General features: G+C 47.3%; 1 protein-coding gene across 1 annotated transcript in view; it reads left to right on the top strand.

Moving 5' to 3' along the window:
* The window catches only part of TMEM67 (transmembrane protein 67), a 959807-nt gene that overhangs the window by 92064 nt on the left and 851186 nt on the right, over positions 1–16557 (top strand). The window contains exons 3-4 of the mRNA XM_033932787.1: positions 7268–7353; positions 11576–11578. Of these exons, the coding sequence (XP_033788678.1) occupies positions 7268–7353; positions 11576–11578 (89 nt within the window). The remainder of the gene's footprint in view (positions 1–7267; positions 7354–11575; positions 11579–16557) is intronic.

Here is a 16557-nt window from a genome sequence, read left to right as displayed (position 1 = left end):
TTCCCGACGCGACGCCAGACTTGCATCGCCAGAATTTAGGTAGGTTGTTTTCATCCCCGTGGGAGTCCCGTGGGCAAGGGGGCGTCCCCGTGGGAGTCCCGTGGGTCAGGGGGGCATCCCCGTGGGAGTCCCGTGGGCCAGGGGGCGTCCCCGTGGGAGTCCCGTGGGCCAGGGGGGGAACCCGCGGGATCCCCGCGGGACCCGCGGGATCCCCGCGATCCCCGTTCCCGTGCAGACCTCTAGTGCCTAGTAATGGTAACAGCAGCTCTAAGGAATCATGGTCTTCAGGTATTTCCCTACCTCGACGACTGGCTCATCAAAGATTCCACATCTCAAGAGGTTATTGTAGCGACCCAACGGACTACCTGGTTCCTCCAAAGTTTGGGATTTGAAATCTACTTTCCCAAATCTCAACTTCAGCCCTCACAGAATCTACAATTCATTGGATCTGTTCTGGACACTGTCCAACTCAGAGCATTCCTTCCACAACAACGTCTGGAAGATCTCCTTCAACTCTGTCATACAGTGTCTTCCTGCTCTTCCATCTCAGCGAGACACATGATAGTACTTCTGGGTCACATGGTCTCCACAGTACACGTGACTCCTTTTACCAGACTTCACCTCAGAATTCCTCAGTGGACCCTGGCATCCCAATGGACGCAAGTTTGCGATCCTCTTTATCGACACATATTAGTCACTCCTTCATTGAAGCAGTCTCTCCGTTGGTGGATGCTCTCTTCCAATCATTCCAGAGGCTTGCTTTTTCAAACACCCCCCCCCATCAGAAGGTCCTCAAGACAGACTCTTCGACCTACGGTTGGGACGCTCATCTCGATGGTCTTCGTACTCAAGGCCTCTCGACCAGTACGGATCGTCAGTGTCATATCAATCTGTTGGAACTCAGAGCGATCCTCAAAGCTCTCAACGCTTTTCAACATCTGCTTCACAACCAAGTAGTCCTCATTCAGACGGACAACCAAGTCTCCATGTATTATGTCAACAAATAGGGAGGGACGGGGTTTGCCTCCCTTTGTCAAGAAGCTCTGAAGGTTAGGGACTGGGCAATCCGCCACAACACCTTCCTCAAAGCTGTCTACATTCAAGGGGCGAAGAATTGCTTGGCGGACAACTTGAGTCGTCTACTGCAGCCTCATAAGAACATAAGAACATAAGCAATGCCTCCACTGGGTCAGACCCGAGGTCCATCGTGCCCAGCAGTCCGCTCACGCGGCGGCCCAACAGGTCCAGGACCTGTGCAGTAGCCCTCTATCTATACTCCTCTATCCCTTTTTCCAGCAGGAAATTGTCCAATCCTTTCTTGAACTCTAGTACCGTACTCTGTCCTATTACGTCCTCTGGAAGCGCATTCCAGGTGTCCACCACACGCTGGGTAAAGAAAAACTTCCTAGCATTCATTTTGAATCTGTCTCCTTCCAACTTTTCCGAATGCCCTCTTGTTCTTTTATGTTTTGAAAGTTTGAAAAATCTGTCCCTCTCTACTCTCTCTATGCCCTTCATGATCTTGTAGGTCTCTATCATGTCTCCTCTGAGTCTCCGCTTTTCCAGGGAGAAGAGCCCCAATCTCTCCAATCTTTCAGTGTATGAAAGGTTTTCCATGCCCTTAATCATTCGTGTCGCTCTCCTCTGGACCCTCTCAAGTATTGCCATATCCTTCTTAAGGTACGGTGACCAAAACTGAAAACAGTACTCCAGGTGCGGGCGCACCATTGCCCGATACAACGGCAGAATGACTTCTCTCGTTCTGGTCATAATACCCTTCTTAATAATACCCAACATTCTGTTTGCCTTCTTCGCGGCTGCTGAACATTGTGCTGTTGACTTCATTGTTGTGTCCACCAGTACACCCAAATCTCTTTCAAGGTTACTTCCCTCTAATACTAATCCCCCCATTTGGTAGCTGAACATCGGGTTCTTTCTCCCTATATGCATGACCTTGCATTTCCCTACATTGAAGTCCATCTGCCATTTATTCGCCCACTTCTCCAGTTTGTTTAGGTCCCTTTGTAGGTCCTCACACTCATCCGCAATTCTAACCCTTCTACAGAGTTTAGTGTCATCCGCAAATTTGATAACTTCACACTTCGTCCCCATTTCCAGGTCATTTATAAATACATTGAACAGCAGCGGTCCGAGTACAGACCCCTGCGGAACTCCGCTCGTGACTTTCCTCCAGCCTGAGTAGTGACCCTTCACTCCAACCCTCTGTCTTCTGCCTGCCAACCAGTGTTTGACCCATCTGTGCACGTCCCCTTCCACCCCGTGGTTCCACAGCTTCCTAAGTAGCCGTTCATGGGGTACCTTGTCAAAGGCCTTTTTGAAGTCGAGGTAAATGATGTCTACGGGTTCCCCTTTGTCCAACTGACTGTTTACCCCCTCAAAGAAGTGCAGTAAGCTTGTTTGGCACGATCTTCCCTTGCAAAAGCCATGTTGGCTCGCTTTCATCAGCCCATTTTTTTCGATGTGCTCACAGATGCTGTCCTTTATCAGTGCTTCTACCTTTTTGCCCGGAACTGATGTCAAACTTACCGGCCTATAGTTTCCTAGGTCTCCTCTTGATCCCTTTTTAAAGATAGGTGTAACATTTGCTATCTTCCAGTCCTCCGGGATCTCTCCAGTTTTCAAGGATAGGTTGCAAACTCGTTGGAGTATTCCCGCTATCTCATTTCTTAGTTCTTTTAGTACCCTAGGGTGGATACCATCCGGGCCTGGCGATTTGTCGCTTTTCAATCTATCTATCTGTTGGAGGACATCCTCAAGGCTCACCTCTATTGTTGACAGTTTTTCTTCTTGGTCTCCATGGAAGATCACGTCGGGTTCTGGTACACCGGATGTGTCCTCGCTTGTGAAGACTGACGAGAAAAATTTGTTTAACCTGTCGGCTACCTCTTTTTCCTCCTTTATCACTCCCTTTCTGTCTCCATAATCCAAAGGTCCTACTTCCTCCCTTTCCGGTTGCTTCCCTTTAACATATCTGAAGAACGATTTGAAGTTTTTTGCCTCCCTGGCCAGCCTCTCTTCATATTCTCTTTTCGCTCTCCTAACCACTTGATGACACTCTTTTTGGCTTTTCCTGTGTTCTTTCCAGTTCTCCTCAGTTTGGTCCTTTTTCCATTTCTGGAATGATTTTTTCTTGTCTCCTATCGCTTTCTTCACCTCATTGTTTATCCAGCGGGATCTTTTGCTTGGTTTTTTTTGCACCCTTTTCTAAATCTGGGGATGTACATATGTTGCGCTTCTTGCACTGTGCACTTGAATAGAGACCAGGCTTGCTCTACAGTTTCTGCTTTTCTTGAGCTTTTTCTGAGTTTTTTCCTTACCATTTCTCTCATAGCATCATAGTTCCCTTTCTTGAAGTTGAACGTTGTCGCTGTGGTTCTTTTCCCTTTTGCTGTACCTACGTCTAATTTGTACTGAATCATGTTATGATCGCTGTTTCCTAGTGGTCCTACTATTTCCACTTCCTTTGCTGGTCCCCCTAAACCGTTGAGGATTAGGTCAAGAGTGGCATTCCCTCTTGTTGGTTCCTTGACAAGCTGATCCATAAAGCAGTCCCTCACAGCCTCTAAGAATTCTGTTTCCCTTGCACAGTTGGAGTTTCCAATACTCCAGTTTATCCCGGGGTAGTTAAAATCTCCCATTACTGTCACGTTCCTGTTGTTGCCTTCCCGCCTCAATTCTGCTGCCAGATCTTTGTCGTTTGCTTGTCCAGGTGGACGATAGTATAGACCCAATCTTATGTCAAGGCCATTTTTTCCCGGTAATTTAACCCATAATGACTCCAATCCTTCCGCCTTTGGTTCTATATCCACTGCGGACGAGGGAATGGTGTCTTTTATGTATAGTGCTATTCCTCCATCCTTCTTGTGAGTCCTGTCTCTTCTATAGAGTTTGTACCCTGGCAGTACTACATCCTATTGGTTATCCTCGTTCCACCATGTTTCCGTGATTCCAATGATGTCTAGGTCCTCTTTTTTGGCTTTGACTTCTAACTCTCCCATTTTGTACTTTAGGCTCCTTGCATTTGCGTACAAACAATTTAAGTCCCGGTCTTTTCTTTTCTCTGCTGGTTTTTCATGTGTTTTGCTCCTCTTGCCATCCCCTATTTGGGCCGCCAGTCCCTGATTTCTGTTCCTTTCTTCCTCATTTTTTGGTGCATCCTTTTCGTCCGCAACCTGATTTTCCGATTTCTCCTGTTCCTCTAATTTTATCTGTTTGCCCCTCTTGTTGGTCAACAGTTTCTGTTGTTCGTCTCTTGTTTGTTCCCAACATTTTTCCTGCTCAGTATCTCCTTTGGATACTCTTGTCCGAACCGTAGACGTCAGGTCAACTGTCGGCTTTCCCCTTCTTCTCAGTTTAAAGCCTGCTCAATTCCTCTCTTGATGTTGTTTGCTAGCAGCCTCATTCCTGCCGTGCTCAGGTGTAGTTCGTCCCTCCTGAAGAGCTTGTTCTTCCCCCAAAAAGTTGTCCAGTTCCTCACAAAAAGGAATCCTTCTTCTTCGCACCATCTCCTCAACCATGCGTTTATTGCTTGTAGCTCAGTCTGCCCCTTCACGTCTGCCCTCGGTACTGGCAGAATCTCTGAGAATGGATGAATGGACTCTCTGTTCCTCCCCTCTTCATCACATTTTTTCACAGCCTCAGATAGACCTTTTTGTAGCTCCCCACAACTACAAACTGCCTCAATTCTGCTCCAGGATATACTCTCCTCATTGCCTCGAGGCAAATGCTTTTCATCTGGAATGGACAAATCTTTCTCTATGCATTCTCTCCATTCCCTCTCATTCTCAAGACTCTGGTCAAGTTGAAGAACGATCATGCCACCATTATTCTAATTGCTCTTCGGTGGACAAGACAACCTTGGTACTCCCTTCTACTTCAACTCAGCAGCAGGGAGCCATACCTTCTACCAGTTTTTCCTTGGTTTAAGAGCATAATTCGTTCCAGAAGCATGCTCTTAAACCAAAACACTCGTATATCAAAGCAAGTTTCCCCATAGGAAGTAAGGGAAACAGCTTTGATTGGTTCCACCTCCTCCCCCCCCCGAGGCTACCGGCGCTGCTCCAATTCCCCACCCCCTCTGAGGAATCCGACGCTGTTCCAAACCCCTCCCCGCGATCTGGCTTCCCCCCCATGCGAACCGGCATCTCTCCCCACTCACATTGCCCCACCCTCTACCGCGATCCTACTTCCCCCCCTGAGCAGTCAATGACACTTCTTTTACCCGACTTGGCACCAGTGCCGTTGCCCGAAGATCCTCCCTCTTTTGGCGCGGCCTGGGCTGGGCGGTGCATCGGAGATCCTCCTTCTTCTGGTCTGGGCTGTGCTGGAGAGAGCGAGACCAGAAGGCTTTGAGCATGCGCAAATGCTCAAAGCCAGTTCAGCCTAGCCCAGATCAGAAGAAGGAAGATCTCCGATGCACCGCCCAGCCCAGGCTGCGCCAGAAGAGGGAGGATCTTCGGGCACCGGCACTGGTGCCAAGTCGGGTAAAGGAAGTGTCATTGACTGCTCGTGGGGTGGAAAGTAGGATCGCGGTGGAGGGGGGGCAACGCGAGCCGGGGGGGATGCCGAATCGCTGGGGGGGATGCCGGATCGCGGGGGGGGGGGCACTCGTACAGCGAGGCAAGCTCGGTTTACGAGGCACCAAGTTTGCAAATGTTTTGCTCGTCTTGCAAAACACTCGCAAACTGGTGCACTCGTAAACCGAGTTACCACTGTATATGATGCATATTTGTTTGTACTATGCACCTTAGGGTACCTTGGCATTGTATTTGTTGTTGCTTGCATCAATAAAAATTGTTTGAACCTAAAATATGGATAGGGCATTTACATGAGTATTGCTGCACATTTTTAGCTTTTGGGCCTTTTCTATTTGTATACATATATGAGTAGATAATTAAGAAACTGAGGGAAAAATTTTCAAATTTTGCCTTTAATGCGATCACTAAACCTGCTCCAGCCGGTTTAGTATGCATGTATTTTAGCTGAAGATTATCAAAACGGCTTACCATGGCCTTTTCTGAGCTTCTTATCAGTCTCCAATTCTGCCATACAAATGGGCTCTTCAAATTTAAATGAGTAATCCAGGTGATTCTTCATCATTACCGAGTGATTCTCCAAGTGTGGCACTGTGAAAACCGCATCTCTAGTGTGTGTTTTGACTGTGGCTCATGAAAAAAAAATTACAAGATAAATTATAGTAGTTGGGAGGGGGGGTTTGGGGGGAGAACAAAAGCTCTCTCCTTGAGCACATGTATTATAGGCATGTCTTATGTGCCCACTTCCTCCCACTGCCAAGCAACTCCCCCAACATCTGGCAGCGGGAGGAATGCCCACTCCCTCCCACCACTTCGATAGGGCCCCTGGCGACCCCCCGCCCTCCTAGCTTGTTTACAAAGGTCGGCTGGAGGGATGCCTACTCCATCTGGCCAGCAGGTCCTCTTCTTCAAAATGGCAGGCTTTCCACTCCCTGATGGAGGGGCCTGATTGGCCCAGGTTGCTTAAGACTCCTCCTATGGGAGAGGAGGGGTGCGATCAGAGTCCGCTCCCCTGGGATGCATCGGGGAGGGGAAAGACCACAATTTTGAAGAGGTGGGCCTGCTGGCCAGAGGGAGTAGGCATCCCTCCAGCTGGCCTTCATAAATAAGCTAGGGGGATGGGGGGAGTTACTTGGGGGGCATGATGGTGGATGGGAGTGGGCATTTCTCCTGCTGCCGGGGGGATGTGTGTCGGGGGGGTTGCTTGATTGCTGCGGTGGGAGGGAGTGGGCATCCCTCATACTGCCTGAGGTATGTGTGTTGGAGGGGTTGCTTGACGGTGGTGGTGGGAGGGAGCGGGTATCTCTCCCGTTGCCGTAGGGGGTGTTGGAAGGGTTGCTTGACAGCAACGGTGGGAAGGATTGGGCATCCCTCTTGTCGATCTTCGATTTGGGATCTTTTAAAAAAAATATGTGCGCACATGCAAATTTAGCAACCCACCGCGCACCTCATTTGCATGCGTGTTTTTTTAAGAAAGCTCACCTTTTTGAAATTGTTACAATAGTGGCCGCAATAGCGACCCGTCAGATTTTACTGCGAACATTAGAGAATCTTCCCCTGTGATTGTGGAGATTGTGTTTTTAAGGTAGATTTTACAATTTATTTGGAGAATATAAGATGTAAACCAGAGTCTAAAATTTCATATGTTAACTTTTACTTTTGAGCACATACATTAAATCTGAAACTTAAATACTGTCTTATTTTCTTTTCAGGTTTTTCATGTGAGTGCCTACCAGGATTCAAATTAGTGACCAATGATGGAGATGCTATTATGTGCGAAAAATGCCCCGAGAGCATGGTATATATGTATTTAATTATTTATATACCACTTATATCCTAAGTGGTTTACATTCAGGTACTTTATCATATTTCCCTACCTGTCCCAGTGGGCTCAATCTCTATCTAATTAGTGTACCTGGGGCAATGAGGGGATTAAGTGACTTGCCCAGGGTAACCAGGAGCAGCGAGAGATTTGAACCCACAACCTCAGGGTGCTAAGGCTGTAGCTCTAACCACTATGCCACACACTCCAGTATCAGTAGTTTATACTCTACTATAAAAGTAAGAGAGAGAGATTTAATAACCTCTGACAGAATGGCATTTTCCAGTGCTATTTTACTGCACCGTTACTCATATACTAGAGTTTTATAAATCCCAAAGTAATCATTATTTCCTGATTTTCAAGCTTAGATTATAAACCCTCTGGGACAGGGGTGGCTCAACCATTAGGTAAGAGTATTAGGCACCCAAGGTGAATATTCAGCCTTGCACACCCTTCAATTATAATTTCAGCCTTGTTTTACTATCTAATTTAATCTAATCTAATACAGAATTTCCATTGCAATAGGAATGGTATACGGCAGGGGTCTGCAACCTTTAAGACATAAAGAGCCACTTGGACCCGTTTTCGAAAAGAAAAAAAAACTTGGAGCCGCAAAACCATTATAAAACAAATCTAACACTGCATATATTGTTTCTTATCTTAATGCTATATACAGGATCACTAAATTGAAAATAAAATCATTTTTCCTACCTTTGCTATTTGGTGATTTCATGAGTCTCTGGTTGCACTTTCTTCTTCTGACTGTGCATCCAATCTTTCTTCCTTTCTTTCAGCCTCCTGTATGTTTCCTCTCCTCCAGACCTCATTCTCTCCCCCAACTTTTTCTTTCTGTCTCCCTGTTCCCCCTTCTTTCTGTCTCCGTGCCCTCCCCCAAGCCACTCGGTTTGCTGCCACCGCAATCGGGGAACAGCCCCCAAGCCACCGCCGTCCCAAGCTTTCCCTGCAGAAGTGTTGCGCTGACCAGCATTCCGCTCCCTGACGTCAATTCTGACGTAGGAGAGGAAGTTCCGGGCCAACAAGGCATTTCTCCTCATTCCATCCAGCCTGAGCCCCATCTCTCCTTGATCCAGCATTTCCCTTCTGTGTCTGTCAGAATTACCATTCCACCTATTTTCCAGCATCACCCTTCTTTGTGTCCATCTCACCTATATCCCTATCTCACCACTTTTTCAGAATCTTCATTTGTCTCTGTCCTTATCTTTACGCCATGTTCACCATTTGCCCTTTCAATGTCTTTATCTCCCCCCCCCCACTTTTTCAGCATTACTTCTATGTCTCTATTTCACCTCCTCTTCATGTCCCCTCTGTATCTCTATCCTTATTCAGTAGGTCCTGCTTACCCTTTCTCTTCTTTGTGTCACTATCTCCATTTTCAGCTTTCCCCCCCTTTTCCTTTGTTACTGCACCCTGTAGCTAGAATCTTTCCACCCTCCCTCCACTCCGGCCCAGCCCAGTATGAAAGATTTCCTTTTGTTTCCCTCCCCTCTCTCTTTCTCTCTCTCTTCTCCTCCCTCACCCACGAGTCCTGCATCTGGCCCTCTCCCTTCTACCTGCACCTGGCAAAACCCCCCTGCTCCGCGGCTCTCTTCAGCAACTCGTCAGCAGCAGTGATCAAGACAAGCTGCCGACATCGAGGCCTTCCCTCTACGAGTCCCGCCTTTGTGGAAAAAGGAAGTTGAAACAAGCGGGACTCGCAGAGGGTAGGCCCCGACGTCAGAAGCTTGTGTCGATCGCTGCTGCTGAGTTGCCGAAGAGAGCCGCGGAGCAGGGGATGTGGCCGGAAGCAGGTAGAAGGGAGAGGGAGATAGGAAGGCTGTAGATCTCCGGAGCATGACACCGACCCCGGCCAGGATGATTTCTTTTTCAGGCACCTTACAAGTCCAGCGTCGCGGCGGGAAATAGCCATGCTGAGCAGTGAGCTCAGCACTACACAGATGAAAGCCTTGCTTGCTGATTGGTCCGGCGGCACGGCGGGGCGGGGCCGCCGGACCAATCAGCAAGCAAGGCTTTCATCTGTGTATGTGCTGAGCTCACTGCTCAGCATGGCTATTTCCCGCCGCGACGCTGGACTTGTAAGGTGCCTGAAAAAGAAATCATCCTGGCCGGGGTCGGTGTCATGCTCCGGAGATCTACAGCCTTCCTATCTCCCTCTCCCTTCTACCTGCTTCCGGCCACATCCCCTGCTCCGCGGCTCTCTTCGGCAACTCAGCAGCAGCGATCGACACAAGCTTCTGACGTCGGGGCCTACCCTCTGCGAGTCCCGCTTGAGTCCTGCGGAGCCGCAGCAAAGGTGGAAAAGAGCCGCATGCGGCTCTGGAGCCGCAGGTTGCCGACCCCCGGTATACGGGAACCTTAGGGTACTCTGTCCTTTCTCACAAGCATATTGCAGAAAGATGTCAATCACAGCTTTTGAAACCTCCTCATTTTCCCTCTTCTGATTTGCTCGGTTTATTTCTTTTTTTATTTTGCAATAGTTTTGGGTTTTTTCGATTTAGTCACGGTCTGTTTTGTGAAATCAGAGTTCCCTTTTGATAAGGGTCTACTCTGCCTGCGTGGAGAGGAGCCAGCTGGCAAGTGTATCCTTCGGGGACCTGTTTCAGTCAGCCTGCAGAAGATTAGTGGAGCTCAGAATCCATTCTCCTGGTGTTTGCTTGCTTTTTTGACTTGGTCAGGGGCTGGAGCACAGGTTATTTAGGCACTAATAGCGTTCCTTTGGGGCACTTACAATGCCAACTTTGTTTCATCTTCCCCTCTCCCCTTTTACGTGAGAGGTTCGGTGGGGATGAGGGTTGATCCATGGAGGCCCGACTGGCAGCCCAAAGATCCCAGCGAAGTAACTGAATGACGGAAAGCAGAGGGCCTCTCCTAAAACAGCTACACCTGAGAGGAGTTGAAGCAGGCAGCAGCAGCACCATTTCTCCAGCACCTGGTTTATTAGTAAGGCTGTTACAGCCTGTGGGAAAAATGTGTGTGTGGGGGAGGTGTCTTCAAAAACTGTTTTAAACTGTTTCTACAGCTAGGGTCTTGGTTCCCCTCCCTTAAAATCCTGGAACCCAACCCGGACTCTACCGATCTCCACCCATTTGTGTGGTTTGCTGTTGTTGTTTCTGATTTTTGTATCCTGTAGCCTGAAAATGCTATTGTACTTGCTCTGTTTGTTTGGTCTTTATTGTTTAATAAACTGTTTTGGAAAAAAAAAATAAAATCCTGTTGTTTTTTTTAGGTTTGTGGTCAGCTCTGAGGTGATTTTAAGTTGTTTTTTAGCACTAAAATTCACCAGTGGTGGCCATCTTGGATTTTCCCAATTTTTTTTTCTAATTTCTCAAACTTCTCCAAAACACCTTGTTTTGCTTCCAAAGTACCAGGGGTAGAGTCCTCTGACTACCCCTATATCATGCCTTATATGTGAAAGATGGGTGGCAGAAGAGCGCCCTTATGCCATGTGCTGTGTCGAGCAAAGCAGGGAGGCGGGGTCTTCAAGTTTCACTCCCATTCGGCCTCGGGAGCATGGCACATGGTGTTTGAGCCTGTTAGGGAGTGAAAATTTCCCCCAAGAGCCCCGGAACAGTGGCACAGCATGCCAAACTGGCACAGAGGCTCTGTAGCCAAAGAAGAGGCATCTCTTCCCTTCTAAAGGGGAAGAAAGAGTTGACTGCTAAGGCTTTTATGCCAGAGTTCATTAATCTACTCTAGCAGGCATATATGCATGGCCAAAATATGCAATTTAAGTAACGCCAAAGAGCGACCCTCAGCGCATGCCTCTGAGAATCCTCAGAGCACATCTGTGAGAGCAGAGCTCCTCCCTGACTCTGATTGTCAGTCAGACAGGGATTCATAGGACAAAATTTCAGTCTTGATCCCCTTACTATCTCAAAGGGAAGCCCCCACCCCCCCGATGGGAGATTCGGCCTCCTACATTGAGGAACAGGATGATGTCCTGGCCAGAGACCCAGGAGAGGATCCCTTCATTCGGCGGCTGTTCCAGTCTTCGGCCCTACCATTGGCCCTGCCATAATTATTACTGAGTCTCTTTGTGAGTTCAAAATTGATTTGCCTCAGCCTCAGTCATCTTTTGAGTGGGGTCCGATCTTAGCCCACATTCTTTCCGTGGTACCCAGACATGAAACTCCTTGTTGCAGAGCTCTGGGAGGTCCCAGAAGGCTCCTTCAAAGGGGAGAAAGTCATAGAAACATAGAAAGATGACGGCAGATAAGGGCCATAGCCCATCAAGTCTGCCCACACTATTTACCCACCCTCTTAAGTCTACTGACCCCCTAAAGAATAATTGTAATTATACTGTCACTCTACTGACCCGCTCATTCAGTCCTAGTGACCCTATCCCTTGGCATGACCTCGTAGGGATCCCACATAGGTATCCCATTTGTTCTTGAAGTCTGAGATGCTGCGTGCCTCGACCACCTGCACTGGAAGCTCGTTCCAATGCTCAATCACTCTCTCCGTGAAGAAGTATTTCCTGGTGTCTCCACGAAACTTCCCTCCCCTGAGCTTGAGCGGATGTCCTCTTGTGGTCGAAGGTCCCCTGAGAAGAAAGATATCATCTTCCACCTCTACCCGTCCCGTGATGTACTTAAATGTCTCAATCATGTCTCCCCTCTCCCTACGCTCCTCGAGAGTGTAGAGCTGCAATTTGCTCAGTCTTTCTTCGTACGGGAGACCCTTTAGCCCCGAGACCATCCTGGTGGCCATCCGCTGAACCGATTCAACTCTGAGCACATCCTTACGGTAATGTGGCCTCCAGAATTGAACACAGTATTCCAGATGCGGTCTCACCATGGCTCTGTACATGACTTCAGGTTTCCTGTTGACGAAGCTTCTCTTGATACAGCCTATCATTTGCCGTGCTTTAGATGAAGCCTTCTCCACTTGAGTGGCTGCTTTCATGTCAGCACTGATGATTACTCCTAAGTCCTAAGTCATGACTAGGCTGTATCCTATGGATCAAGAGTTTATTTATTTTAAAAATGTATATACCGCCTGGAGTCTCAGTGGTTTCCAAAATAACATACATAAGAATAACATATATGTTACATTTTACAATACTTCAAAACATCTTAATAAGTGCAAACTGAGGACTCCTCAGTATCATCCTTCACTGTCATTATAGATAGATTTAAGAATAAAAGTCCAAGGGAGCAATTCACAGATATGCATTGACAAATAGCTTTGTTTTAAGCAATCTCTTAAAGCTATAACAATCCGAACATAGACTTAATTGACCCTGTAGTTTATTTCATAAGGAAACACCCATACATGAAAACATTTTTTATCCCAGGACAAGCAGGCAGCCTATTCTCACATGTGGGTGACGTCATCCACAGAGCCCGGATGCGGACAGCCTCACAAGCAGACTTGCTTGTAGAAAACTCAGAAGTTTCGAGTCTGCCGCACTGCGCATGCGCGAGTGCCTTCCTGCCCAGCACAGGGTGCATCTCCTCAGTTCTCAGTTTTCTGCAGAACCGAGAAGTCTGTCTTTGATGCTCAGCGCTGAACTTACTTCGCTTCGTGCCTTCTCTTCACCGCGGTTCGTGTTTTATTTTCTTTATTACTGAATCGCTGTGCTTTTCTTTTCATTATTAAAAAATAATAATAATAATTTAATTTTTTCGTTGACTGACTGGCGGGGCCTGCCACATGCCCGCAGCCTGTGGGCTTCGACTTTGCGGCGGCTATCTTCCCTTCTATGTCCCGGCCAGTCATGAGCTTCAAGAAGTGTAGCCAGTGCCAGCGTGCGATCTCCCTCACTGACCCACATCGCTGGTGTTTTCAGTGTCTGGGGCCTGACCATTGCCTGGAGTTGTGCATTCGCTGTGCTACTCTTCAGCCTCGAGCCCTCAAACGTTGTTGGGTTCAAGTGGAGAAGATTTTCAGGATGGACTCTTCTCCTATACCCTCGACCTCCGACTCGGTCAACCCTTCTACGGGGTGTCCTCCTGCCTCCACAATTTCGACCTCGAGTCTCATCAGACCTTCCTCGTTTGCATCATCTTTGGCTTCGAGTAAATCTGCCAAGTCTTCTCCTGATCTTCCCTCAGGTCAGATACCTATGCAGATGGTTACGGCAATGGTCCTCAAGCTGTTTTAGTACTCCAAGCCAAAACATGCTTCTTCTTCCACCTCGGAGCCTTTAGCCTCAGCAAGTGGTCCAGTTTCAGACTCGGATCCACCATTGCAGGTTACTATCCAGACCATTTTAGAGCGGGAATTTGTTCAGTTACTGAGCAAATATAGTCCTGCCTTGACTCTGCTTCCTGCAGTCCAGCCTGGGCACTCAGCAGTCTCATAAGAGGTCGAGTCCTTGCCTGTGCCTCCAGCTGAATCTACACACTTTATGCAAGAAGTCAAGTCTTTGCGAGTGTCTAGTCTGGAAGCTACATGTTCTATGCAAGGAGTCAAGTCTTTTTGAGTGTCTCACTCTTTGCAAGGAGTTGAATCTTTGCGAGTGTCTCGACTGGAATCCTCACACTCCATACAAGGAGCCAAGTCTTTGGGAGTGCTTTGAGATTCCTCGACCCAAACCACTGAGTCTATGGGGTTTCGATCTACAGCTTCCAGCCCTATACTCTCACCGAAGGCATTGCCCGTTTCAAGGCACAGGGCGAAGTCTCCTCAACCTCGCACGAGACCTCCTTTCAGGCAGCACTCTGGTTGCCAATCGAGGCATTCATCGAGGCGCAAGTCCTGTTCCAGGGAGAAGCCTTTCTCGTCCAGGCCTTCCAGCTCTTTGAGACCTCTAACCCCTCAATCGAGGACACCAATGACAGAACCTGAGGACTCAGCTGATTCCAATACCTCATCTCAGTCTGTCTATTCACTGGGATACCAATACTCTAGAGAGGCTTCGCCATCGTTTTCCACTCGAGGTGCCTCGAGATCTTCCAGTCCCTCTCGAGGCCATGCTTTGGCGGATCAACTCTCCTTTTCCTCTTTCCTCTGACAAATGGCTGAGGATCTGGATCTCAAACTGGACGCTGGTTCTAAGTACTCTAAGGAGTATTTAGAGGAAATGAGTATGCCTCGGTCTCCTGCAGAGTCTCTCAAGCTTCCTCTTAATAGACTTCTGTCTCAAACTTTCAAATGAAACCTCGAGACTCCATATGCTATTCCTGCTGTTCCAGGCAAGTTGGAGTCGAGGTATAGAACTCTACATTGCAAGGGCATTGAGAATTCACAACTATCTCACCCTTCTTGTTGAATCTTTATTGAAGAGGATCCATCCTTCCAGAGTCTATGCCACCGTACCTCCTGGGAGAGAGGGTAGGACCATGGACAAGTTTTGCTGTTGCTTTTATCAAAATTCGATGATAGCTTCCAGAGTCCTAAATTATAACTTTATTTTCACTACTTATTTCAAGTACTTGATTGATATACTTCCAGGTTTTTCAAAAGACCTTGGTCAACATAGACATTTGGAATTCCAGCAAGTCACTGCTACCTTGGTGCAACTCAGGTTGCATCTTCTTCAGTCATCTTAAGATGCCTTTGAACTTTCCTCCAGGGTCACTGCATTCTCAATAGCAATGTTCCACCTGGCCTGGCTTCGCACCATTGATATGGATCCCAATATTCAGGATCGTCTGGCTAACATACCTTGTGAGGGCAATGACCTCTTTGACGAATCCATAGAGGAATTGTCTGAACATGAAAAATCCTTTGCTTCTATCGTCAGACCAAAGCCTAAGCCAGCTTCTGCTAAACCTTCTCGGCCTCTTCCATCCTATCAGAGGCGTTATCCTCCCAGGGCAGCTCCTTATACTCGAGCACCTCCCAAGAGACAACAGCAGCAAAACCAGCAAAAATTTCAGCCTTCTGCTGCACCTAAAGCTGCTCAGCCTTTTTGACTGTCTCACACAGAGCATAACCTTCATCGTTCTGCCTCTGTCCTCCCCTCTCCCCATAGGAGGTCATCTCCATCATTTTTACCATCAATGGGAGTCCATTACAACTGACCTCTGGGTGCTGTCAATAATCAGAGAAGGATACTCTCTTCATTTCACTCAGATTCCACCAGAGCTTCATCCAAGAGAGTATCCTTCCAATCCATCCCAGACCACCCTTCAGGAAGCTCAAGCTCACCTTCATCTCCATGCCATCAAGGAAGTTCCCCTGGAACGGCAGAGCAAGGTTTTTTTTACTCCTGTTACTTCCTAGTTCTGAAGAAGACAGGCGATCTGCGACCCTTACTGGATCTCAGGGCTCTCAACAAATTTTTGGTCAAAGAAAAATTTTGCTTGTTGTCCCTGGCATCACTTTATCCCCATCTAGATTAGAACGATTGGTTATGTTCTCTAGATCTCAAGGAGGCTTATACTCACATTCCCATTCATCCAGCCTCCCGTCAGTATCTCAGATTTCGGGTGGGAAATCTGCATTTTCAATACAGAGTGCTAACTATTAAAACCCTTCGGCTTAGCCTTACAGAGTGTTCACCAAGTGCCATGTGTAGCAGCTCTAAGGAACCATGGTCTTCCAGTCTTCCCCTACCTGGATGACTGGCTCATCAAAGATTCAACATCTCAGGGGATTATTGTAGCGACCCAATGGACTATGTGGTTCTTACAAAACTTGGGATTCAAAATCACTTCAAAATGCAAATACTTGAGGAAGTATCAAATGAATTCTATAAATACAAAATTACTTCCCATCAAATTTTGTGACAAGCTTAGCCGTGCCTCAGAGACCGAGTCATCCAGCAAACTGGTGGTTATTGCTTGTCATCGGTCAGAGTCTCAATCATTGGCATCAGGCATATGCTTGCTGCATCTAATACATTTTGTTTCTTTTTTAATTGTTTTAGTTCTTTTTATATTTTTGTAATTTTTTATATTTTGAAAAATTATCTTTAAGAAATAAATATCATAAACATTAATAAGATAGTGCCTATATTTAAGAAGCACTTATCTGAATGAAATGTCAGCACTGTTGTATCCCAACGGGGCCACCGTTTCACCCGATGTGGCTTCGTCAGGGGAAAGGTTGACAGTGCCTAAAACACAAAATTGCATTGATTACACCAAACGATAACTTCAAATGCTTTTAAAATCGTTATGATGTTATATTGATTACACAGAATTTTTTACAAAATTTAACGTAGCAACTTACGGAACAGAAATTATCCTGGCTTCTCTGTCTATTTTGCTC

The sequence above is a fragment of the Geotrypetes seraphini genome, chromosome 2 (genome assembly GCF_902459505.1).
Source record: "Geotrypetes seraphini chromosome 2, aGeoSer1.1, whole genome shotgun sequence".
NCBI classification, from domain to species: Eukaryota; Metazoa; Chordata; class Amphibia; order Gymnophiona; family Dermophiidae; genus Geotrypetes; species Geotrypetes seraphini.
The sequence above is the reverse complement of the archived record's forward strand: the minus strand, read 5'-3'. Positions and strand labels throughout refer to the sequence as shown.